At 42.6% G+C, this 27,810-nt stretch overlaps 1 protein-coding gene across 1 annotated transcript; it reads left to right on the forward strand.

Moving 5' to 3' along the window:
• riox2 (ribosomal oxygenase 2) lies at positions 1-27,556 on the forward strand. Its single transcript, XM_034226738.1, has 10 exons — positions 1-92; positions 2,549-2,992; positions 3,284-3,403; positions 3,708-3,836; positions 5,160-5,263; positions 6,049-6,151; positions 14,351-14,516; positions 18,525-18,613; positions 18,702-18,812; positions 27,064-27,556. Exons 2-10 carry the CDS (start codon positions 2,555-2,557, stop codon positions 27,214-27,216), a joined length of 1,413 nt encoding a protein of 470 aa, XP_034082629.1. The 5' UTR covers positions 1-92; positions 2,549-2,554; the 3' UTR covers positions 27,217-27,556.
• Positions 27,557-27,810: the final 254 nt, after the last annotated feature.

The raw sequence follows: 27,810 nt of genomic DNA on the forward strand, positions 1-27,810 counted from the left end.
CTGCCCACTGATCCTGAGCTGGAAGCAGTTTCCAGTCGGACATATTTAATGAAACACAGCTCGGTTCACGTGGGCACTGTGCTGCAGAAGAGGTGAGTGTTGTTAAAGACTAACCTCACATTATTCTGTCACTTTCTGCTTATGGAGTAACAGTGTCCGACATGTTTACTTGTTTATAGCGCAACATTATTACCAACAACTCCTTCATTCTCGGCTTCATTAGAGCTGACAGACGAGCGAAAGCTTACATGATGTTTATCTGTTATTACTTTCTCTAGTCTGGCTAGGAACCTACTTTTATAGTTTATTTTGTGTCGTTAGAAAACAATGTTCCCGTATTGGTCTGAGTAGTGTCGCTTGATAATGCCGCACTCTTTAATTGTTGTTATCCAACTGTAATATTGTTAGTGTTTTTTACATAGTGCAGGCAAATGCGTAACAAGCATCACAGTAGCCGCTTTCACACCAAGTACGATCTATCGATTAGATTTATGATTAGAAAATTATAAAAGTAGGGTAGACATGTGGATATTATCCGGCTGAACAAAACGTGATCTATCTCTTCAATTTGTGTCAACCACAGACCTTATTTCGAGCTATTTTCCAAAATCCCATGTCGTGAAACATGGGATTTTGGACGAGGTTAGCTTCCGATTCAGAGCCTCCGATTCGGCAGTTAAGGGGAAAGTTAAGGGACATTAAGGTTTCACAAATCTCAAACTGTGTTATAAAGAATCTTTAGACTCTCTGGGATCATCTCGTCCAAATAAATCGGCTATGCAGCGATTTAAGAGGTACAAACACGGAGGATTGTTCGCTCAGCGCTGTAAATGAAATGTTCCTTAACTTTTCCCTTAACTGCCGAATCGGAGGCTCTGAATCGGAAGCCAACTTCAGCGTCGTGAAATAGCATTGTTTTTTGTCTAAGGAACCCGAAGTGGTAAAATGCTAACTTACTTCCGAGTTTTACGGGGCGTGGTTTGCAATTCGCCCAGCCAATCAGAAATTGGAACTGTTTTCTCCCCAGGAGAGAACCTGCTCTCTAGCAGGGACTGAAAAGAGGAGACAAGTTCTCATGAACTAAGTTCTCTTTTTGGTGTGAACGCATGAAAGCGCCTAGTGTCACACTACTTTCAGTCCAAAGTAGCCCTAAATAACATCTATAGGCTACCATCATAATCCCTGGTTTCCGGAAGTTTAATTGTCATTCATATTCTGAATTCAGGATTTTGATTATTAGCCATAATGTTGTTAGTATTCAAGATAGACCTACCAAATATGTGAGACTGTGAAACAAGCTTATGTGTATGTGCTCCAGTAGTCCTGCCTATAGTATAAAGCTTGCTTTAAGAAAAACACATTTTATTTACAGGTGTTTCATGCACTTTTAAAATATTTATGTACAAAGTCTTGTTTATTTTCCTTTTCTTACTCCGAATCACACGTATTATGGTCACTATTCTATATACTATATCTAGTTAGATTACATTATGTTTTATTAATCCAAAATTAGAAAACTGTTTTGTCAGAGCAGCATGTTGCACCTGAGTTAAAAATAAAATAAAAAATGGTAAAATGAAAACACTAAATGTATACTGTATAATATTAGTGATGGCGAGATGTGTCAAAGTGTGTAAAACAGTTCCCAATGAGTAAAGCCTTAATAACTCTAAACAACAAACATAAAATCATATTTTCATGTTAACAATATTGTATTTATTCCAGTTGAATGATTGTGATTGAAAAGCCTAACGAGGCTGGTAAACATTGCAAAGAGGGATTTGTAAACGTAACCATGTTGTAGCCGGAGAAAGGCTAAACCATATCAAAGAATACATTTATTAACTACATTATCTCATTTAGCTGTAGCTTTTATAAACAAACAAAAATACGTATTGACCAGTCAATGAACCAGGGTCCAGCTGAGCCACAGCACACACACTGAAGCTCCCTGAAAACACTGCAACATATTTATTCATGTTTTTATTCCTACATTTATTTATGCTTGTATCTATTTATACTTATGACATGTTCCGACCTCTATATAAGTGAGGGTCTGAGCTCTCTTGATTCCATCGTGTCACCGGGCCTGGGTACAGGAGGGGTCATATGGTTGTTATTATACATTCATGGGTAATATGAGCGTTGTGGTTCAACCATAGGGTTCAACCGATCTGAATGGCTTCCTGAAGCAGTCACGTGGTATCGACAGGCAGCGAGGCTTCTTTTGTCATCGGTGACGTCACTGGCCCAAAACGATACAAGCCTCGATACAAACTTCACAAAAAAGCTTCGGGGATTACTCGACACACGCTCCGAAGCCTCGGCGCAATACGTAACATCACTACCGTATATATCAACAGTAGAATTTCATATATCTATAGAGTATCTAAAGAAGGCAGAATATAAAAAATACTAAATATTTTATACAATATACATTTTAAAAAGTGTGCAAGTGGTTGCAGTTTTCTAAAATGTTTAAATGAAATAAAAAATGTGGCGGCAGTAAGCTTATCTCACTGATGATATTCTTTGAATCGTGTTTCAGATTAAAATGCCAAAGAGGAGCAAAGAGAAGCCGCTGAAGAGACGGAGCAGCGAGGAGGAGCTGCTCCCTAAACAGAGCAGGGTCGAGCACAGCGCCCCCCACTCCCCCCTGAGCTTCCTCAGCCCCAGCAGCCTGTTTGAGAGCCTCATCCAGCCCATGGGGCCGGAGCAGTTCTTCAGCGAGTACTGGGAGAAGAAGCCCCTCCACCTGCAGAGGTCTGACCCCACCACAGCCTCCTACTACCAGTCTCTGTTCCAGCTCTCCGACCTGCAGAGCCTCTGTTCCCACGACCTCGAATACTACACGGACGTCAACGTGGTTCGCTGCATCAACGGCAAGAAAAAAGATCTCAACAAGCAGGGGAAAGTTAAGAGCAGCGTCCTCAACAAGAGCTTTACTCAGAATAAGGCCACCATCCAGTTCCACCAGCCGCAGAGGTTCAAGGTGAGCAGCTTCCAGCAGAGAGGAAGGCATGGCTTTATGTCGTGTGCAGACTTTAATGATGCTACTGCTAATGTTAGTCCATCAATAAGGAACCCATTTCTTAAAGCTGCATGAAACAACCAACTGTTATCACTTCCGATGGATTGAGACGACCACAGCAGCAACTTCTTGTGGAATATTAGAGATGTGTTTGGGGTTTATCCCAGATGTAGATGTGAAGTGTCAGATCAGACAGTTGAGTGATGGTCTGTCAGCAGCGGCCCTCATCTTGTTGTTCCTGTGTGTTGTCAGGATGAGCTGTGGAAGATTCAGGAGAAGCTGGAGTGTTTCTTCGGAGGCTTGGTGGGATCAAACGTCTACATCACACCTCAGGAGTCCCAGGGCCTCCCAGCTCACTATGATGACGTCGAGGTACAAACTCTGAATTCAGCAGCAGAAAGCCAGCTTGTGTAAAAAGCAAACTTTATTCCCCAAAGTATAGAGGGCGGGGGGGGCAGGGTGCTAGCGGACTAAACGGCGTATAAACTGTGGCACACTTACACTAATTGCGCCGCATAAGCGCATAATAGTGCTTCAGATGAGGAGGTGAGGCCCCCCTGCTCTATACTAACCTAAGCAATTGATGATATGATTGAATGTGTGAATAGGAACAGAATGCACCGTCTCAGTAACTACATTTCCCTCTACACAACCTGATGGGCTGCTCTTTGTCCAGGTGTTCATCCTGCAGCTGGAGGGACAGAAGAACTGGCTCCTCTACAACCCCACCGTTCCTCTGGCAGCAGAGTACTGCGTGGAGTCAGAGGAGAGGATCGGCAGCCCCTCACATGAAATTACACTGAAGGTAAAGATATATACATCTATATTTTCTAGGGATGCACGATATTGGTTTCTTGAAACCGATACCTTCCTGCTTCTCAAGACCGATACCGATACCCGATAATAAAAAAAAATGTACGCCACTAATTATTTTAACGCGATTAACGCATGTGTATTTTTTTTCCTCGGCCGCCCCGTAGTTTCAGAGCGCATCGAGTTTAAAATACCATCTACAAGCTGATGCTGACAGCCCCGCTCCTGCTGCCCGCTTGTGGCAGACCACACTTCCACGCTCACCGGCAGGCACCGACTGGCCATCTGGAGGACCGGGAGGGTGTGTGTATGTGTGGCCCGAGCGAGAGAGAGAGACCTTACGTGCATTGTTGTTGTTAGCATCTGGTGCTAGCTAGCTGCGCTAACGGATATGGAGCTGTTTAAATGAAAACAGAGGAGCGACATTTCGCCACAACTGCGCCGAGCACTTGACTTTATGCAGGAAGCCAGACAGTGGGACGTTGTACGAAAAGTCAGCACACTCAGCACGGATAGTGCGCAACATGATTGCAGCGTCCAGGCAGCTCCGGTTCGAGCATATGCCTTGAGTTGCACATAGCTCCAACGCCCATACCACCGACGACATGTTTGTTTACTGTCCTGGCTTCACGAGTTAGGGAGCGCTGGATTTGTGAAGAACTCCCCTCTTCCTAAACCACTAATACCACAGTACTGGCAAAACGGGAGGAGCCGAGTGAAAAACAAGCGCCCCTCATCCCAATCCACCCACACCGCAGTATTATTTCTTTTTTTTACCCAAAAAATATATTGTATATTATCGGGGCTATTAATACTGGTATCGGGTTTATCGGGATGACGTCATAATTCCTAATATCGGACCGATAATTATCGGGCCGATAATTATCGTGCATCCCTAATATTTTCTTATTTGAAAAGGTACGGTGAACATTTATTAACATGAGAGCTTGATGTAAATGTGCCACATTTAGCCATGGAGGCACATGTTCATCTGCAGTCCCTTGGTTCCCTTTGTGACATCAAAATAATCCATACAAGAGCACATAAGCACACATATGAACGCATATACTGTATGCACAATAGAAGCAAATCAACACAGACCCATACACACAACAAAGACACACAAGCACGATTAAAAGCTAATAGATACAGACATTAAGAAAAACAATGATATAACAGCAATGAATGAGTTGAAAGAGGTTACGTTCCTTCTATATTTACAATATATGTATTCTAACACAAAATATGAACAAAATAATGTGTTGCTGTAAAAACAGAGTCACATGTGTGACTGAGTCGTCTCATCCCTCCCCAGGCAGGAGATCTTCTGTACTTCCCCAGAGGAACCATCCATCAGGCCAGCACACCAGCGGGGGGGGAGCACTCCACCCACCTGACCCTCAGCACCTATCAGAGAATGTATGAGCGCTCCTACTCTTTTACATCGGGTCAAACAGAGGTGGAAGTAGTACTAAAAGTAGTATTACTACAGCGTTAAAATACGGTATTACTTGTAAAAGTCCAACATTCAGAATCATAATCCAGTAAAAGTACAAAAGGATTAGCATCAAAATATACTTAAGAGTACTCATTATGTAGTTGGCCGATTTCAGTTGAATCCATATTGAACTATTGTTTCTCTTCATTAATGTGTATGATTCATGTGTACATCCTTTTAATGATTTAATACAGCTTGTAAAGTCAGAGCTCATATTAATAACTTCATGTACTGCCGGGTAGTTTAATGTTAAATACTATCTCATTACTTATTAGTTTATTCATATTCTGATTAATTCGATAAATAAGAATAGAAGTTAGTAAATAATGCTGTAACTAATACTGTAAAATAAATGAAGTGGAGGTAAAAGTACAACATTGAGTAGCCTACAGTTATGTGAAAATACTTAAGTACCTCAAAGTTTTACACAAGTACAGTACTTGAGTAAATGTCCTTGGTTTACATTCCACCACTGATGTCGGCACAGTTGATGTGTGTTTGTCAGCGTTTAGAAACCAACACGCATTACTGTAGTTACACACGTAAAACACAAGGAAAGCGTACAAATGTGCAATTGGTCAACCTGTGCACATAAAACATGTTTGGCATCTCAGTTAAGAACAACTCGCTGTGTATTTCTCCCTCTTTGATGTGGCTGAAAACACTGTCTCTCACCTTTCTTCTCCCCCCGCTGTCCTCTCCTCAGGTCGTGGGGAGATCTGCTGCTGGACGTGTTTCCCAGCGTGCTGTCGGACCGCAGCAAGAGGGAAGTCAGCCTGAGAGGAGGCATGCCCAGAAGGTTCTTACTGGTAAAACTGATGGTTTGGATTACTGTGACACAACAATTAAGTATCATTTATTAAGCTGACAGGGTCTACCTAATGTCAGTTCGCCACAGATTAACGGACTCAAAACTAAGACTTGTAGATTATTTCAAATGGATTGAAAGATAATGTTATGTATGATCTAACACTGGAAAACACACCTGTTGTTGTTCTTTATTGTAATTAGGGCTGCAGGTGTGGTAAATAAATGCATGATAAATGCTAGGTGAATTCAGAGGGTTTTTTACTTTATTATAACATCAATTCTGAATTATTAAGCGTCTGAAGTTTCTATCCTGTTGATAACACCATACAGCTTGGCCAGCGCTGTGTTGTTGTCAGAGTGCAGGAGAACATACACTGCTGTCAGCACAACCAATGTCACAACGCTCGGCAGATAGAAAGGCCGGCATTCGATCATGATAGTGATGGGAATTCCGGCTCTTTTTGGCGAGCCGGATCATTTGGCTCGGCTCACCAAGAAGAGCTCTTTCGGCTCCCAAACAGCTCTTCATTTGACCACATATACCATTTATAATTCAGTCAAATGTAACCCTGTTTTGACTCATGATTTACATGTGTACACCAGGGTTTCCGCTAGGATTTTCTCTTGCCGGTCAAATGTCCGGAAATCATTTATTTTACCGGACAAATTTGAAACTTACCGGTCATGTTTCAATAATAACAATACAAATTGTGTAGCAGAGTTTCCGTTAGCAGGTAATTACCGGACTAGGACCGGATATGCTGATTAATGGGGCTCATTTTTATATTGCTTCAGTTTATAATCGTTACATATCGAAAAGTTCAGATTCATTTTTCAATAAATGATTCCACAAACAACAAATAACATAATTATTACATTCAAAGAAACTACTTGTAGTAGATGAAGTACATTATTCAAAAGTTTACATTAACTTTGAACAATAACACGGGAAGAAACGGATCCTCTCTTTTCCCCTCTCCCTCCCTCTCTCCTGACAGCCCGTCAGTTTCTCATGCAGCGCGCTAAACAGTGGGCGGGGCTTCAGGTCAGACTCAGCAGCTGCCAGAGCTGTGTGTCTTTGTCAGACTCAGCAGCTGATCTGATCTCTCTCTCGGGTCCGGTTATACTTCACTCGCGTTTATGTCCATATCGATCAGATCCAGCTCTCCTGATCAGCCTTTATAGAGAGCACCGATCAAACTATTAAGAGTGAATATCGGCCGATAATGACCTGCGGCCGATCGATCGGAGCATCCCTAGTTCTTACCGGACATTTTGACCGGCAGGTTTTGAATTTACCGGGTTTTAATAAATGTTACCAGCTAAAAAACGGTAATTACCAGCTAACGGAAACCCTGGTGTACACATATATCACTTATTCAATACATCCTTTGTACTGAAGTATTCAAAAGTTAAAATTACATGTTTAATATAAATGATTTGCTGTGGCCAAATGTTTTCATTGCATTTACAGACCCGTGTAACTCTCTGATACCACCCAATGAATGCACTGCCTTGCTTGTAGAACCACGCTACACAAAGCAGATAGCAACACCTATAAAAACTTAAGCATAGACATTTAAAAAAAGGGGCTACTGTATCGACATTTAAAATTGTATTTAATGAAAAAGCCCTGACAAAACAGCAGGGCTCTATTTCAGTAACTATTAATTATAGAAAAAAAGACAGCAACAGCTGACATCAAATCTTTGCTGAGCCTAAAGATAATCATACATAAATAACATAGTGAAAATAAATATATTGCAATGTTTAAAACAGCAGCATCCAACCGTCTCTAATCATAAAAAATGATGAGCCGGCTCGTTCGCGACACATCACTAGATCATGAGCTGCATGCGGAGAACAGTCCGAGCTCCAGTTATTGTTCACCATAAAGCACACACCTCCTCCCTTACTTCTCCCTGAGTTGACAGTCCGGTTCTGGCGAAAAATAGAGAATCCTTTGGGGACAATGGCAGAGTCCGGGATCATCGCGCCATCTTCGAATTTGAATCTTTGAGCACCTGATAAAGTGCTTGTTAAGTCCGACAATTTCCCGCGGTTAGCTAAAGCATGGACAAAGCCGCTGTCACTGCTGGGACTCCCCTCTGCATGATGTGTTCCACACCGTGTGTTATCTGTGCTGCTGTCACACTGCAGCTCTATCTGCTCCTGCAGTGGAGACCCTGTCTGCTATCTCACGCTCTTTACTCCACACCTGTCATGGATCAGCTGTGCCGTAACACTGAGTTTCCACTCAGTGCAGAACATGTAGAACTACATCTTTGCCTTTTCGCATGGTCAAAATCCTCACTAGTATTACGGGAGAAACTTCGGGACAAATGTAGTGTTGTGATTGATTTGTGTTTCCAGATGAAATGCGAGCATTAGCGTTGACAGCCCTATTTGAATACATTATGATGTTTTGTGGAATACAGCAATAAAATGAATTCCCTGGTAATGACTCTGGTCTGTGTTCAGGGGAGTGCTGACAACTGCTGGCACTGCAGAGTAACGTTCTGATTAGGGCTGCAACAAACGACTAATTTGATAATCGATTAATCTATCGATTAATGAAACGATTAATCGACTATTCGGACTATTACTGTATGCCTTGCACAATTTCTCAAACGCTCTTATATAGCCACACTTTTAGATGTAGCTTGAGGTTGTTTTAGGCATGTGGAAACTAACAATGAAGACAATAAAGATGAATACTTGATTCAAAAATACATATATTATTAAATTAACTAAACAAATTGTGAACAAAACTAACATTGCTTTTTATTTAAATTAAATAAATAATATTTCACATCAAAAGAAACAACAATGTTTTAACAAATCGTATTAAATAATGTGATGACAGAACTGTAAACAGAATAGCTGAAACTTTTACTAAATAAATACCTCAGTTACCTCTAATCATTAACCCATGTTTGTATAATGTAGTTAACTCCGTGTGTTGCTGCTAGCATACATAACACCTGACGTGGAAACGTTACTCGTGGATGGGGCTACAGAGCTACTAGAAAACGGTGCATTCCTCCGTGTGAATGTGGAGCACTTTTGCTAAATGTTTAGACAAACTGCTCGTGTTACCGCCCTTACATGCTAAACTCTTATTGCACTTTTGGCAACGAGCATTTTCCACATCAAGACGGGTAAAATGTAACCACACCTCGGAGCACGTTCTCTCAGCCATCTCCGCAGTGTGTTGCTGCATGTAGCAGCTGCGTGTGTGTAAACTGCCCCGCCCCCTCGCACAGACGGGGAGAGAAAGATCTCTCTTCTCGATTGGAAAGATCGAAAATACATCATAGACGCATTTTTTTGTCTTTTTGCATATTAGAAACGAGTTGGCGACACTAAGACTGCGATATAATGCTTATGTAGCAATAATACATGACATGTATTTTTTAAATGTCTCCGGTACCGATAAAAACACCAATAACGTTGGAGCTTAACGGCGCGTAAAACACACGTGATGACGTCACCAACGAATCGACGACTGAATTAGTTGGCAACTAATTTGGTAATCGATTTTAATCGATTAAGTCGATTAGTTGTTGCACCCCTAGTTCTGATAGGCGGTGCTTGTATTTTTACTATCTGTGTTATCATGCCAACACAAATACAATGATACATTCGTAAATAACAGTCCCAATGATTTTATAGTGGGACGCCTGTCCATTTGTTGGGCCTTCCCCTGTGTGTTGATATCCTGGCTCTAACAAGCCCTCTCTCATGGAGTTATAGCCGTAGGATCGGAGCAGCTTGGTGTGAAGTAAAAACTTCTTTGCAGCAATGTTGAGCGCATCATCAAATGAGGGAAACTGGATTCGCCTGTCAATACACTGATATTTATTGAGAGACAGACAATTACATACGGCCGGGAGATCATCCTAGTTTCACACTGTCCTTGTGCTCCACCAAGGTAATCTCTGCCCCAAAAGACCCAAAACATCTAACCAACACGAGGAGAGGCGGGCTCCCAGAAAGCCCGCGTATAATCAATAGCCGATGCGAGACAATGGTCTGCTTGTCTCAAAGAGATGCTGCCAGGTCAACCCCCCACGGACATAGGAGAAGCGTTTGACCTGTGACCTCAACCTATAGAGGAGTCTCTGACTGACTACAAGCAGATGTTTGCAGTATCACAGATTCTATAAAACAATAAGAAACTCTATAAACAGATCAGATGAAAATATTCTCTTACAGATTCACTCTTTTTATCAATCTATTGATAACCAATTAACATTAGTCTAAGAATATTTCAGTCAATACTTAAAATCAATAGGCGTCCTCAGAGTTGGGTGGGCTCAGATACATTCATTACATTAAAAATAGAACAAGATTGAAAAACATTTCAATCACCCTGATTGAACACAGTCAATCATAATAAAAATCATCTCTCTTCAGTGCTTGGCATCTTTTGTCAAAAGGCACAATAATAAACACATGAAATACAACAATATTATAGCAAAATATATGTTTCAAAAATAAGATATTTTATCATTTATCACTCAGTTAATCTCATTCATCAAACACAAATTCTAAATCATCTTACATCTCAAAGATTTACTTCAAGGCAATTACTTATTAAAACACAATTAGAATTTAGGATTTATAATAAATCCAATTGAGGTATAAAATCAGAATCATGAGAGATCCAGCTAAGGTTCCTAGTTAAGGTATAAATTCACAGTGATGAATCGATCAATCTGTAATCTGTAAAGTTACAGTGTCCTCAATCTTTAACATTACTTTACGTTTACTTCATTACGCTTTATTCAAGAGTAAGGCATGATATTTAATTAATTACATTACTTCAACTATCAATCATTATGTCATTTCAAAATCTGAAGGGAAAACTAAACAATTCTCAAAATGTTTAACAATCTGAAAAGGAAGAATCAGACATTTTATTGTATAACAACCTGAAAAAGAAAAATCAAAACATCTGTTCTTTATTCAGAGCATCAACTGTAATCAATATCAAAACATCTGTTTTACCTGGTAATGATTAAGGATAGTAACATTGTCTGTTATAATATTAGAAATATCTTATTGTTCAATACCTTATAAATCTGAAAATATCAATTAATTAGTTTAGTGTGAAAGTGTAATCTGATAAAATATATTTATCACCACTATTTAACACATATCTGTTCATTGGGAATACAAAAACAATCATTAATTGTATATCTGTAATCATCTGGTCATTCAATTCAAATGTTATCTTTGTACGAGAGCTAGAAGACATGTTTTCCTCCTCTCTTTATGACACAGAATGTCTGGTGTGTAAAGGCATCCTGATACTGTAGATTAGCACTGAGGTGCTGATTGGCTCAAAACTCTTCTTCATCAGAGCGCCATATCTCAATCATCTGTAGATTAGCACTGAGGTGCTGATTGGCTCAAAACTCTTCTTCATCAGAGCGCCATATCTCAATCCCCCCCAATTGCTCTGCTTTTGTGGCTCAAATCAGTGAGCACTTTATGATCTCCCAGTGAAACAGAGGCTCATCTGCCTGTATTCCTTCTGCTATCTGCTTGAGAGCAGTGCACCTGCCTATTCCAAGTGGCACATCCAGATGCCCCCCCCGTGATGGGAGAGGTTATGAAAACATCTGCTCCTCCAATGAAACATGGAAACCTTGTATGAAGCCTCTGAAGCCATCGCTCGTCCTGCGAGCGAAAATGAAGAAGCATCCCATCTCATCAGAAAGTTGAAGATTAGAATCCTCTCATCTCGAACGACCTCCTTGCCCGTGGATAAGTTGCTCTCTGCAGCCGCAGAGTGTGATCCTCTCTCTCTGACCCTTGGCCTTCAGAGCTGTCCTAGTTATTGGGTTAACACTTGATAGGGATGTTTTCCTGAGTGCAGACAACTCAAGGTAATGGATTAGCACATTATCATTCAATTACAAAAATAGGATAGGCCCCCTCAGAATGATTTGGGAGCCTTCCTGAGACATGCACATTATAAATGTAAGGTTTGTGTTAGTCATTTAACATGCAAGAATCATATACTCATCAGTCCAAAGCAGATAAATGTTATTTTAAGTTAAATGTGAGCTAGTCCCTGTGGAATAACCCTTTCTCAATGATTATAAATGTTATATTAATTCACCATTTACCGTTTGATGAAGGATTAGTTTATCAGAAGTACATTTCCTCTTCCATAAAACATAGGTTTGAGAAATGAATGTTCCAATATGAAATCAATTGCTCAATTTCTCAATATAATTTGACTCTTCCCCTCTTTTCTTACATATTGTCACATATGAAATAATAACTTAGGAGTCTATTTAAGCATGGTATTGTCTATATAAGCTATTAATCGAGAAAACTCAGAGTGAGTATGCAACTCGCAAATATCTCTCCTCCTTCCTATCCCTCTTTACTCACTTTCCCATCTCTTTCTCTCTTATTTCTGTTAGATATGAAGGAAAAAACATACAAGTCCATGTAAGCATCTGAGTTACCACCGTTACCAAACGGTGTGCCGTGAGGCAAGTCCGGGTGTGCCGTGGGATTTTGTGACAACCATACGTTATTTTTTTTCAATATACAACTACACAAAAATAATCATTTATTTTTCAATTTACTATATCAGTACTTATTTTTACTTATTGTTTTTTTTAAATTATTTTAATTTTTAATTTTTTTTAAACAAAATCCAATTCAATAATCCGTACGTTTATTAAACACAGTGTGAATGTAATATTCTGCCACCACCCTTCCCATTTAATAGCTCAATTTAGTTCTTGAGCTTATGGTGTGATTAACAGAAAATACAAGTCTGTGTTGTTAAACATTAATTCAGTTGATGAGCAATAAACTACCTTATTCTCAATCAAAACCACTATGCAAATGTAGTGGTAAAACTGCTCAACCGACCGAGAGCGGAGATATTAATTAATTAAATTAATTCTAAGAACGGAATCTGCTGAAGAGTAATAACCACATTATTCTCAATCAACAACCACTATGCTAATTTAGTGGTGCTCTGCCCTCCCCGATCCGGAGAGCAGAGACTTTTAATGAATTCAGTACCCTTTATTTTAACAACAGCCAAATTCAACAACCCCTCAGTTTATGAAACACAGCGTGACGTAATATTTCGTATCACGTTTCCCGTTAATAAGAGTTCTGTTTAGTTCCAAAACTCATAATGGTGCGATTTAAGAAGATACGACACTGTGCTTTGTTTATCCCCGTGTGTGCTGCTCCCCACAGGGGGGGGGGGAGGGGAATTACCCACACCCTGCACCCGCAGCAGCAACAGGAACATTTCGAGGCGAGTTGATTTAACTAGTTAAACCGTTGAAATCTCCAGAATTCGGCGATTCGTTTCAGTACAAATCTTTACATTGCTTTTAAACCGAAGTTCCACATTACTGATGCCCTCTTTAAGGTCTCTCCGAATATTTGCCGTGCACACACACAGAGGAAACCAAAAATATTGCATCTATCTGTTCCACAGGTAATTTTATACCGTCAATCACAGAGTCTGGCGAGGCAATGTCAACATATAGATTTGAAATTACACTCACCAGCTCGACGATTTGTTGGTAACTGTTCGTGACGCCAATTGTGAAGTAAAAACTTCTTTGCAGCAATGTTGAGCGCATCATCAAATGAGGGAAACTGGATTCGCCTGTCAATACACTGATATTTATTGAGAGACAGACAATTACATACGGCCGGGAGATCATCCTAGTTTCACACTGTCCTTGTGCTCCACCAAGGTAATCTCTGCCCCAAAAGACCCAAAACATCTAACCAACACGAGGAGAGGCGGGCTCCCAGAAAGCCCGCGTATAATCAATAGCCGATGCGAGACAATGGTCTGCTTGTCTCAAAGAGATGCTGCCAGGTCAACCCCCCACGGACATAGGAGAAGCGTTTGACCTGTGACCTCAACCTATAGAGGAGTCTCTGACTGACTACAAGCAGATGTTTGCAGTATCACAGATTCTATAAAACAATAAGAAACTCTATAAACAGATCAGATGAAAATATTCTCTTACACTTGGTATGCAAATCAAGGCAACGTGTTGTGATTGGGGGAGTCGTGTCGTCATGAAATAGTGCCTTCTTTGCAAACATCAGCCATTTTCATGGCTTTTAATGGTGATAGACCTGTCTAAAACTACAACATATGAAGATGTATTGATATCTTCTGTCTGCAGGGTGATGGGGCAGGACAGGACACCAGCAGGCAGATGGCCTCTCTGCTCAGATCTCTGGCTGAGGAAATAGAAACGGGGAAGCAGGAGGTCCGCTCCACCCACATGAAGAGAGACTTCATCACCAACAGACTGCCCCCCCACAGCCAGGAGGACCTGCTGACACCATGTGAGCTCATGTTCAATCTAGTGTTGTCAATGGATTTATTCTAGAAATGTATGAGATTAATTACATCATACACTGAATCAAATCAATTATTAAATGAATTAAGTTAATGGTTTAACATGCAGCAACATACAGTTATTATAATATTTATAATTCACAATAATTAAAAGACACTTAACATTGACAATTTAGAAGATAACTTTATTACAAACTTTAAGCAGTGTTCTTGGACAGCCCTTAAAGAGGCCCTATTATGCTTTTTGGGGTTTTCCCTCTTCCTGCATGTGAATGGTCTGCAAAGGCTAAAATCCCAAATGTCCTTCCTAATGCAGTTTCTCTTCCACTCCCCCCACCCCCTCTCTGCCTGAAACGCCTCCCTTGGACTCCTTTCAGAATCAGAATCAGAATACCTTTATTAGTCCCACAGAGGGAACATTTACATTGTTACAGCAGAAAAGTACGGTGGCCCTGAAGTGCAAGACACCACAGCATTTCAGAAAACACCACAGCATTTCACAAAACGCCACAGCATTTCAGAAAACACCACAGCATTTCACAAAACACCACAGCATTTCACAAAACACAACAGCATTTCAGAAAACACAACAGCATTTCAGAAAACACCACAGCATTTCAGAAAACACCACAGCATTTCAGAAAACACCACAGCATTTCACAAAACACCACAGCATTTCAGAAAACACCACAGCATTTCACAAAACACCACAGCATTTCAGAAAACACCACAGCATTTCACAAAACACCACAGCATTTCACAAAACACCACAGCATTTCACAAAACACCACAGCATTTCACAAAACACCACAGCATTTCACAATACACCACAGCATTTCACAATACACCACAGCATTTCACAAAACACCACAGCATTTCACAAAACACCACAGCATTTCACAAAACACCACAGCATTTCACAAAACACCACAGTATTTCAGAAAACACCACAGCATTTCACAAAACACCACAGCATTTCACAAAACACCACAGCATTTCAGAAAACACCACAGCATTTCACAATACACCACAGCATTTCACAAAACACCACAGCATTTCACAAAACACCACAGCATTTCACAATACACCACAGCATTTCACAAAACACCACAGCATTTCAGAAAACGCCACAGCATTTCACAAAACACAACAGCATTTCAGAAAACACCACAGCATTTCAGAAAACGCCACAGCATTTCACAAAACACAACAGCATTTCAGAAAACACAACAGCATTTCAGAAAACACCACAGCATTTCAGAAAACGCCACAGCATTTCACAAAACACCACAGCATTTCAGAAAACACAACAGCATTTCAGAAAACACAACAGCATTTCAGAAAACACAACAGCATTTCAGAAAACACCACAGCATTTCAGAAAACACCACAGCATTTCAGAAAACACCACAGCATTTCAGAAAACACAACAGCATTTCACAAAACACAACAGCATTTCAGAAAACACCACAGCATTTCACAAAACACCACAGCATTTCACAAAACACCACAGCATTTCACAAAACACAACAGCATTTCACAAAACACAACAGCATTTCAGAAAACGCCACAGCATTTCAGAAAACGCCACAGCATTTCACATTGGACGGAAAGGGTATTCCTTTAGGGAGAACACTTCTTGTTTGTGATTGGACAGAGCCAGCCAGAGAAGCACTGCTGTGATTGGTTGTTTTTGCTGCCAGTCAAGAAATGACGCTTCGTGATTGGTCAGCACCCGACAGCGAAATATGTCCCAACGGTTTTGATTGATTGATTGAAAAGTGTATTAACAGCTTGTATATTGGGTACAGTACAGTACAGCTCAAAACATACAATTGTTAAGGGGATGCAGACCAGAGAAAGACTTTCGTCTTGTTTACATCAGGGTCCCCCATTTCCAATTCATCATATCATTTAAGACATAAAAGACATATTTGACATACAGATGGCTTATTTACAATTTACATACATGTGGTTTTTTACATACAGATTGCTTATTTACAATTTTCATTTTAGATTTCGTTCTAATACATCCCAACACATCAGCCGTTAGCACACACTCAGAGCTCACAGCTCCTCATATCTGTTCAGAAACTGGACACAAGTTAAACATGTACAAACCACAGACTGTCTATGTCATGGCGAATACAGTCGCTGCTTTATTTATGTCTGTATGACGTTGTTGTGAGTGTGGACGGAGCAGCAACACGTTAGTTTAGCCTGATGGGTCCGATTCCATTCAGAAAACACGCATTTTAAAAGCTTTTCGCCTGCCGTCTTGTTTGCAGACTTGTCAAAGCGTTAATTCATGGTTTTTACTAACCGTTATCAGTATGTAGTTGCTTCGGCATCACTTTGAAACGTGTATTGCAATTAAATTACGGTCAAATATGTTCATTTTGTTGTAGTTGGTATCTCCCATAGGATTTACATGGAGATACGCCCCGCCCCCTCTCCAGCGAGTCTTGTTTGAATGACAGGAGCAAACACAGCTGACAGCCGCGGTGAAACTCGAGCGATTAGAGCGATACGAATATTGGGTAGTCTACCATAGTATTTACATGGAGATAAGCCCCTTAAAAACCATGAATGAATAAAGCATTAATTCTGTGTTTACTCCTGTCATTCAAACAAGACGCTGGAGAGGGGGCGGGCCGTATCTCCATGTAAATCCTATCGAAATCGGATCGACCAGGCTAAACTAACCTGTAGCTGCTCCGTCCACACTCACAACAACGTCATACAGAGATAAATAAAGCAGTGACTGTATTCACCATGACATAGACAGTCTGTGTTTTGTATATGTTTAACTTTTGTCCAGTTTCTGAACAGATATGAGGAGCTGTGAGCTCTGAGTGTTGAGCCAATCACGAAGTGTCATTTCTTGACTGGCAGCAAAAACAACCAATCACAGCAGTGCTTCTCTTGCTGGCTCTGTCCAATCACAAACAATAAGTGTTCTACCTAAAGGAATACCCTTTCCGTACAATGTGAAATGCTGTGGTGTTTTGTGAAATGCTCTGGCGTTTTCTGAAATGCTGTGGCGTTTTCTGAAATGCTGTGGCGTTTTCTGAAATGCTGTGGCGTTTTCTGAAATACTGCGGCGTTTTCTGAAATGCTGTAGTGTTTTCTGAAATGCTGTAGTGTTTTCTGAAATGCTGTGGTGTCTTGCACTTCAGGGCCACCGTAGAAAAGAGCCAAAGACAGCTTAATGTTACCTAAAGCATGCATACACAAGTATTAAACATACAAAAAAATGGTTTTGCTTTGTTTACTTCTGTGACATCAGTATGTACAAATCAGGCTTCTATTGGCTAGCGCTCAAACACATTGTGCATAATAGGCTAAGGGGCGGGACCTCTGAGCAGTTAACCAATTACAACAAAGCCAGCCAGCTAACCAATCAGAGCAGACTGGGCTCTGGTTTCAGACAGAGGGTGAAAAGAGGTGCTGCAGCACAGGCAGTATGAGAAGAATAAAGAGCTTTTTGAACATTAAAGCATGGAGACATGTCCCAGTAGAGGCACTAATGAACCTGAAAATGAGCAGAATAGGGCCCCTTTAAGCTGGCAGTTCGAGATTACATTTGATGGATTTTAGGAGTATACCAGGGAACACTAACATAGGTCAATTGATTTAATAAAATAAACATTACCTGATGTGTTATGCGATTATTTGCATTACATTTTAAAGTGTTATTTTGTAAATCATTAATTAATTGCAATGAAGTAATTCATTTGACAGCTGTAATAGACAGTGGACTGTATACTGTGTGCGCTTTTATAGAATTGCTGTTTTGTTAATGTGTGTGTGTGTGTGTGTGTGTGTGTGTGTGTGTGTGTGTGTGTGTGTGTGTGTGTGTGTGTGTGTGTGTGTGTGTGTGTGTGTGTGTGTGTGTGTGTGTGTGTGTGTGTGTGTGTGTGTGTGTGTGTGTGTGTGTGTGTGTGTGTGTGTGTGTGTGTGTGTGTGTGTGTGTGTGTGTGTGTGTGTGTCAGCTGGAAGGATTCCTGCCCTGGAGGATACAGTATGTCTGATGCACAAAGACCACATGGTGATAACAGTGGAGCCCAGCCAGGAGAGAACGGTAAGTCCACCAGCAGTCTGACATCCTGATAACAACAGATTGGATTCAGTGACATGCTCAGGTGTGTGTGTGTGTGTGTGTGTTTCAGGATGAGGCCTCAGAGATGGTAGTCTTTGTCTTACATTCTTTGAAGAACCAGAGGGAGAACCACATGATGGGTGAAAGTGGTGATGAAGAAGAGGAAGAGGACATTTCCAGGGTAAGCTGTGACTCAGCTGTTCTGTCCTTCACTTCTTTAAAGGATAGCTGCATGCTCTCTGTACTTCTCATGTGATACAACATTTCAGAGGGACTGATCACTTCTTGCAGCTTCTCTTTTACCGTTGCAATCTTGTGATGGAAGTCTTTCTCTCCAAAAGTGTTAAAATAAATGTTTATGCCACTCACTGTTGTAGTTAAATGTTCGCTTTGACTGCATCCCTGTTGCTAAGGTTACTCTTATCTTAGATACAGGCTAATATTATGTAAAAACAAAAACACCTTTCAGTGTATTTAGAAAGGTATGTATGTATGCATATATATATTTTTCTTTGTATATATTTTAGGGGTGTAACGGTTCACAGAAGTCACGGTTCGGTTCATACCTCGGTTTGGGTGTCATGGTTCGGTACGGGTTCGGTACAACAAGGAAAAGAAAAAAAAAGTCCCAAATGCATAATTTTTTTTGCTGTTATTTATTTTTAACAGTAGTGCAAGTTTTGGTATGAAAATAAGGAACTCTAACATTTGGAATCATTAACTGTATTACACAGTTAAAAACAAACCACAAACAGTAACACACACACTAGGGCTGTGCGATTATGGCAAAAATCATAAACACGATTATTTGGGTCAATAATTGATATCACGATTATTTTGACGATTATTCATTGACCATTTATTGAACTTTAAAACAAATAATATTTTACCAATAAACAAGATCAACAAATATGTTGGAGCACACTTCCAAAACCATACTAAACATAAATTATTAATATGATAAATAAAAATAAATTAGACCAAAATAAATGAATTCAAACATGTTGCAGTGCACTGTCACAACCTACTGAAAACTCTTTAACATATAGCCAACATTTTGGTAAAACATATTCAACATATTCCACTCAGTTCAACGTTGAAGGCTGGCCAACCGTCATGGTCCAAAAGTAACAGGAAATAAATGTTGAACTACAATTTAAGACCAAATAAAAATGTCTAGGCCACCATGGCAAATGCTGGTAGGGCTGCTCATGTCATCTCTTAAAGATTTTTTGCAAGAAACACCAGGCTGTTTACATGGTCTGGTTTCAGAGATGAGCGCAGGCAGGTGACAATATTGCCACCTGTACTGAAGACCCTCAGCCACGCCCCGACACAGGGGTGACGCCGGCCAATCACAAAGCTTTGATGCGTTAAAGTGCATTATTCTGGCACAGGAAGATTATGTTACAGGACATTAACGATAAAACAGAATATTGTTGTTCTATTTTTAGACACATCTCGCGATCGACTGGTTGGGCACCCCTGGGCTAGACCATAGGTCCGTTGTGGTGGCAAAGTAGTCAGCTGAAGCCACATCTCTCTCAACTTCCCCACGGCATTTGTCACATAATACCTGCTGAAATAATACCGAGATGGCATCGCGTAACGCTTGTCCAACGTGTTGACAAGTTGCTTAAAGCCCTGGTTGCTAACAGTGCTAACTGGGCACATATCTTTAGCGATGTGAAATGTAATGGCACCTGTAATATCTCTGTGTCTCTGCGAGCTCGTCGCGTAGGCCGTTGCTCTGTACAATGCGTCCTGAATCGATGACTGTGATGATGTGGTGGATGAAGTCGAGCGGCATCTGCTTTTTGGTCTGCTTTTTGTTGTATTATTGCCCGGTCGTATTGCACTTTGTGGTTGTATTTCAGATGATTAAAGAGATTGGTTGTGTTAGCGTGTGGTGCCAACACAACCTGGTAACAAATCCTGCACTGTACTTTGTTTTGCTCCACGTCGGACTCCTGAAAGCCACTTCCAAATAGTGGAAATAGTTGTACCCTTCTTTTTAACGAGTTGCTGCTCTTGTTCTGACATCTTCGCTTGCGCTGAACACTCACAACACATGTCACTCCCACGTGGCCGAGTGGGCTTTTAGGGTGGGGCAAAGCGCACCCAGTTAAATAATCGTATTTTGTCAATTATGCTGTTTTCATAATCATCGCAAGCCATAATCGTAATCGCGATTAAAATACGATTAATTGCACAGCCCTAACACACACTCAGATGGCCATATTATTTATAATGGCTGATGTCAAACAAAAAGGTTAAATAAGCTGTACAACTAAAAAGAATGTCTTGAAAATCCATCCATCCATCCATCTTCTCCCGCTTATCCGTGGTCGGGTCGCGGGGGTAGCAGTTCCAGCAGAGAGCCCCAAACTTTCTTTTCCCTGGCGACATCAACCAGCTCTGACTGGGGGATCCCAAGGCGCTCCCAGGCCAGCGAAGAGATATAATCCCTACACCTGGTCCTAGGTCTACCCCTTGGTCTCTTCCCAGCTGGACGTGCCTGGAACACCTCCCTAGCCTCGCCCAGGTGGCATCCTAACTAGGTGCCCGAACCACCTCAACTGGCTCCTTTCGACGCGAAGGAGGAGCGGCTCAACTCCGAGTCCCTCCCTGATGACCGAACTTCTCACCTTATCCCTAAGGGAGACACCAGCCACCCTGCGGAGAAAACCCATCTCGGCCGCTTGTATCCGCGATCTCGTTCTTTCGGTCATGACCCATCCTTTATGACCATAGGTGAGGGTAGGAATGAAAATGGCCCGGTAGACAGATAGCTTTGCCTTCTGGCTCAGCTCCCTTTTCGTCACAACGGTGCGGTAAAGCGACTACAGTACCGCTCCCGCTGCTCCGATTCTCCGGCCCATCTCACGCTCCATTGTTCCCTTACTCGAGAACAAGACCCCGAGATACTTGAACTCCTTCACTTGGGGTAAGGACTCATTCCCTACATGGAGTGGACAGTCCATCGGTTTCCTGCTGAGAACCATGGCCTCAAATTTGGAGGTGCTGATCCTCATCCCAGCCGCTTCACACTCGGTTGCGAACCGATTCAGTGAGTGCTGAAGGTCGCAGACCGATGAAGCCATTAGAACCACATCATCTGCAAAAAGCAGTGGTGCAATCCTTAGTCCACCGAACTGCAGACCCCCTCCCCCATGACTACGCCTCGAAATCCGATCCATGTATATTACAAACAGGATTGGTGACAAAGCGCAGCCCTGGCGGAGGCCAACCCTCACCGGAAATGGGTCCGACTTACTGCCGAGGACCCGGACACAGCTCTCGCTTTGGGAGTACAGAAATTGGATGGCCATGAGTAGAGACCCCCTCACCCCATACTCCCGCAGCACCTCCCACAGTAACTCCCTGGGAACTCGGTCATACGCCTTCTCCAAGTCTACAAAACACATGTAGACCGGATAAGCGTACTCCCAGGCCCCCTCCAGGATCCTTGCGAGAGTAAAAAGCTGATCCGTCGTTCCACGACCAGGACGGAATCCGCATTGTTCCTCCTCAATCTGAGGTTCGACAATCGGCCTGACCCTCCTTTCGAGTACCTTAGAGTAAACTTTCCCGGGGAGGCTGAGTAGTGTGATGCCTCTGTAATTGGCACACACCCTCTGATCCCCCTTTTTAAAAAGGGGAACCACCACCCCGGTCTGCCACTCCTTCGGTACTGTTTCCGACTTCCACGCAACGTTGATGAGACGTGTCAACCATGACAGTCCCTCAACACCCAGAGCCTTCAGCATTTCCGGGCGGATCTCATCCACCCCCGGGGCTTTGCCACTGTGGAGTTGTTTGACGACCTCAGTGACCTCCCCCCGGGAGATTGGTTTTGATCCCCCGTCATACTCCAGCTCTGCCTCTAACATAGAGGGCGGAGTTGTCGGGTTCAGGAGTTCCTCAAAGTGTTCCTTCCAACGCCCTAACACTCCATCAGTTGAGGTCAACAACGTCCCATCTTTACTGTACACAGCTTGGATGGTTCCCTGCTTCCCCCTCCTGAGGTGTCGGACAGTTTTCCAGAACAACTTTGGTGCCGCCCGAAAGTCCTTCTCCATGTCTTCTCCGAACTTCTCCCACACCCGCTGCTTTGCCTCGGCCACGGATGAGGCTGCTGCCCTTCGGGCCTGTCGGTACCTTGCAACTGCTTCGGGAGTCCCCCGGGATAACAAATCCCTGAAGGCCTCCTTCTTCAGTCAGACGGCTTCCCTGACCACCGGTGTCCACCAGGAGGTTCGAGGGTTACCGCCCCTTGAGGCACCTAGGACCTTGAGACCACAGCTCCCCGCCGCGGCTTCGGCAATAGAGGCTTTGAACACCGACCACTCTGGTTCAATGTCCCCAACCTCCACAGGAATGCCCGAAAAGCTCAGCCGGAGGTGTGAGTTGAAGGCCTCCTGAACTTGGGCCTCCTCCAGACGTTCCCAGTTCACCCGAACTACACGTTTGGGCTTACCAGGTCTATCCAGAGGCTTCCCCCGCCACTCGACCCAACTCACCACCAGATGGTGATCAGTTGACAACTCCGCCCCTCTCTTTACCCGAGTGTCCAAAACATACGGCCTCAGGTCCGATGATACGATAACGAAATCGATCATGGACCTTCTGCCTAGGGTGCTCTGGTACCACGTACACTTATGAGCATCCTTATGTTCGAACATGGTGTTTGTTATGGCCAATCCATGACTAGCACAGAAGTCCAGTAACAAAGCACCACTCCGGTTCAGATCAGGGGGGCCGTTCCTCCCAATCACGCCCCTCCAAGTGTCTCCATCATTGCCCACATGTGCGTTGAAGTCTCCCAGCAAGATTAAAGAGTCCCCTTCAGGAGCCCCATACAGGACTCTTTCCAGGGTCTCCAAGAAGGCCGTATACTCTGAACTGCTGTTGGGTGCATAAGCACACACAACAGTCAGAGTTTTCCCCCCCATAACCCGCAGGCATAGGGAGGCGACCCTCTCGTCCACTGGGGTAAACTCCAACAACGAAGCACCTAACCGGGGACTTGTGAGTATCCCCACACCCGCCCGGCGCCTCACACCTTGAGCAACTCCGGAGAAGAATAGAGTCCAACCCCTATCCAGAAGTAAGGTTCCAGAGCCGACGCTGTGCGTAGAGGTGAGCCCAACCAGATGCAACTGGTAACGCTCCACCTCCCGCACAAGCTCCGGCTCCTTCCCCCCCCAGAGAGGTGACGTTCCACGTCCCCAAAGCCAGCTTCTGTCGCCCGGGTCTGGTCCGTCGAGACCCTCCGCTTTCACTGCCACCCTTCTGGCAGCGCACCCGACCCCATCGCTGTTTCCCGTAGGTGGTGGGCCCGCGGGGCGGAGAAGCGGAGGTGTTGCCCACGTTGCCTTTTCGGGCTGGGCCCGGCCGGGCTCCGTGGCAAGCCCGGCCACCAGACGCTCGCGGACGAGTCCTCCTTCTGGGCCTGGCTCCAGAAGGGGACCCCGGGCTTCCTCCGGGCCGGGTATCCTCACTTCTTGTATCGTCTTTCATGAGGTCTTTTGAACCAATCTTAGTCTGGCCCCTTGCCTGAGACCAATTTGCCATGGGAGACCCTACCAGGAACACAAGGTTCCAGACAACACAGCCCCCAGGTTCATCAGGGCACACAAACCTCTCTACCACGGTAAGGTGCTGGTTCTTCAGAGAGGTCTTGAAAATATTAAAAAGAAATAATAAGAAAGTGTTTCAATCACAATCAATAAGGCAATACAGAACTGTATAACATCTCCTGATGTCAAAATATAAAATAAATACAATGATAAATATAAAAACAAAATAAAATCTGTACCTTTAGGAGTAATGTCTAACATGTGTAATTAACTTGTGAGTGTGTGAGGCCATTATGCCTAAATAAAGGTACTCAAGCTTTACTCTATTTTCAAGTTTTTCTTCAAAAAGATGAGTTTGTCTACGTTGTCCAGGGGCGGACTGGCCATCGGGACTTTCGGGACGAATCCCGATGGGCCGGTATTGAAGTGGGCCGGTCGGACGATGTGGGCCGGCCGGTAACTGGCAGGGCTCGACATTAAATGGCCCGCTGGCCCAGAAGCACTATTTAGACACCCCGGGCCAGCATAACGTACTTTCCACTTGTCCGCTCGGGCCACTAAAAATATTGCTTTAAAAAAATGTCCTGTGGTATTGGTATTTTGACTAGCAATTTAGTTAAATTGTTTCGTTTATCAACGCTACAACATAGCGTTCCGTGAGTCGGTTGTCGTTGTTGGGTGAAAAGCGGCTGTTTCCTGCGCAGCGCGAGCAGGCTCCCGTGAGCGGGACCGCGCTCCTTCACTACGGAGTATCGCGCCACCTAACCATTCGCCAAAATGTTTTTAATACCAGCGGTAACCGGCCAAGCGCCAGGCAAAAAACAATCTTCAAATAAAAGAAAGTCACCGGAGGAGTTAAAGGAGAGTGACGGGGAGCATGAGAAGAAGAGGGAGAGAAAGTTTCAGCCAGCTTGATCGATGGAGTTGGTTTCTAGTGGTGCAGTGACGCATCCTAAAACCCTTTCGTAATCTATCGATTAGATTTATGATTTGAAAATTATAAAAGTAGGGTAGACATGTGGAGATTATCCGGCTGAACAAAACGTGCATTTATCAAACAGGTTTGTTTTCCACAGACCTCATTTCCAGCTATTTTCCAAAACCCTGTGGAGAAATCCCATTGCTTTTTGTCGAGGGAACCAGCAGCTTACTTCCTGGTTTTAGGATGCGTCACTGGCTGCACTGCTCTCAATATGATGCCAGTATAAACAAGGTCTTCTGTCGGATCTGTACATCAATGCCGACCTATGCTGACAAGTAAGTGAAGAGTAGAAAATATAAAGGTATTGGCGAAATGTCCCAGCAGTTTAGGATAATGAAGGTTCTAATCAAATCAATGTGTGCTCATAGATGCAGCACCCTGTCTTTAAAGGGATAGTGGAAATGGAACCTCAAATAGTTTCGTTTTAACTTATATACAAGCATAATTACGTACCAAAACAATCACACCTGATTTAAAAAAATATAATAATTGCCTTACGCATGTTAGAAGCACTTTATTGCAGCTTCCCCGAAGTTTTTTAGAAACTAAATGTTTCTCAGCCTAACCGGAAGTGACGAAAACTCAGGAAGACGATACGATAACAAACCATGGCGTCTATGCAGAATGAACGTGGAAGGGCAAATATACCAGACAAAGAAGAAGGATTGTACGAGGTATCCAGTGATGATAGCGAGTCAGAAACATCCTCTCGGCTTTCCTACGAAAATGTCGTTTTAGGAACTGAATCTGAATCCGGTTCAGTAAGCGACGATGGTGACAATATTGAGCCAGACGATGGACCATTACGTCCTTATTTGTTCGAGCCCGAGCCCGAGGTGATGGTTCACTGCATGGGCAATGGTGAGGATGACCAGGACCAGATGATGCACCCCTACGCACAAATAATCTTGACTGGTAGGTCCCTAAGCATAGCTCACGCATCTTAAGATCACCTGTAGCCTTTACAAATATTAATCATTGTTAACCAGTTAAGGCCGAAGGTCCCCCCCAGTGGACCCCTCCCACCGTTTTTTTTCTCTCACATGTCTCATGGCTTCTTAACATTTATGAAACTATTAATGTTTCATACCCTTTTAAAGGTAAGAAACTCCGCTAACTGACAATAAGAACAATTGTTAGCTAGAAAAAACACAAGAGTAATACCAAGCCTTTGAATTAGCATTGAGCGAAACAATGCTAACTAATGCTAACGCTTTTTTACACACAACACACGGTGGAAATGCCCTTATTACTATCTTAACTGCACAAACAAGATATACGATTTAAAGCTGAGACTCCACAGATTCCACACATGTAATGTCATCACTGTAAGACCTCGAATTCCTGGAGCTATCAGCCAGAAAAGAGAAAGTAAAGCACATCCGGTTCCAAAAATATTACAATAATTACGTCTTACCTTTTTTGATTTGTGATCAAAAGTTGTGTTCAACGGAATAAAAACGCATCTCAAGGTTAATCCAATGTCGTTGTGTCACGTAGAATTTTTCTGTCGCACTACAGCCATACAAAACACATCTATTCACCATAATAAAGGTCGGCTATTCACATGCAAATGCTATTGAATGTCCGCCATTGTTTGTGCCCGTCTTCCTGAGCTCTCGTCATCACCCGAAGATTCCCGACGATTCCCGAAGTATTTCGTTTCATTGAGAGGGCGCAGTAAAATTGAAAATAAAATGAAACTAGGCGGATGAAATTAAAAAAAATTGTTTAATATGCTTCTTTTTAATAAAAATACATAAGTTAAACCCAAAATTCGCGGATTTCCACTATCCCTTTAAGCTATAGTTCTGTACTGGCAATGCACCGTCCTTGATGAGTGTGACTTTTGTGTTGTGTGTGTGCAGGGCCTGCAGTTCCCCCTGTCCCACCTGCAGGCGCTGCTGCAGCTGCAGAAGGCGGAGCAGCTGACTGTGGATCAGCTGCAGCTGCCCACAGCAGAGGAGAAGTGCAGTCTGGTGCTGGCTCTGTGGAGCGAGAGCCTGCTGGAGGTGCTATAGCAAACCACATTAAATCCACATCTGTTGATCTTTATAAATAATAAATATTTCTCTTTGTCTTATTAATGGCTCGTCCTGAATAAAGATGTCACACCTCCAGGAGTGGAAAGTCATTTTTATTCCTAATAGCAATACTAAGCAATTAGTTCAACAGCTCCTCCATTTAGATCCAAATCTTCAGTACATCTTTGTTTCTGCAATTGAGAGCACAAGTTTTGATGTCAGGTCCGTTCTAGTCTCTTTTCCTCCGTTGCACAACATCTTGTAACTCTATACAAACTCTTGTTCAGCATTCCTAAATATAATGTACTGTGTGCCTGGATTAAAAAAAGTATCTGCATCTACAGCTCTTTCTATCAAGTATAATATATACATTGTGATCTCTGACTGAAAACTGTTCATCCCTTGACATACACAGAAACATGTATTAATTGAATTCTTTATTTGTTTATTTGTTTAGGCACAGAGTAAAAAAATCACTGTTAAAAATGCAAAATGTGAATATGCCAGTTAGCAAAAATGTATACACCGCTAGTCCCTTGGCAGGTAAAATGTAACATAAACAAAGATATGTAAAACGTCATCAACTAATCT

Source organism: Gymnodraco acuticeps, unplaced genomic scaffold (genome assembly GCF_902827175.1).
Source record: "Gymnodraco acuticeps unplaced genomic scaffold, fGymAcu1.1, whole genome shotgun sequence".
In the NCBI taxonomy this organism is placed as follows: Eukaryota; Metazoa; Chordata; class Actinopteri; order Perciformes; family Bathydraconidae; genus Gymnodraco; species Gymnodraco acuticeps.

What these genes read in the sequence shown, in the direction of transcription:
- riox2 (XM_034226738.1), top strand. Translation starts at nt 2,555, where the DNA reads ATGCCAAAGAGGAGCAAAGAGAAGCCGCTGAAGAGACGGAGCAGCGAG. An exon ending in ACCAGCCGCAGAGGTTCAAG is followed by an intron (nt 2,993 to 3,283) that starts GTGAGCAGCTTC and finishes GTGTGTTGTCAG; the next exon opens with GATGAGCTGTGGAAGATTCA. An exon ending in CTCACTATGATGACGTCGAG is followed by an intron (nt 3,404 to 3,707) that starts GTACAAACTCTG and finishes CTCTTTGTCCAG; the next exon opens with GTGTTCATCCTGCAGCTGGA.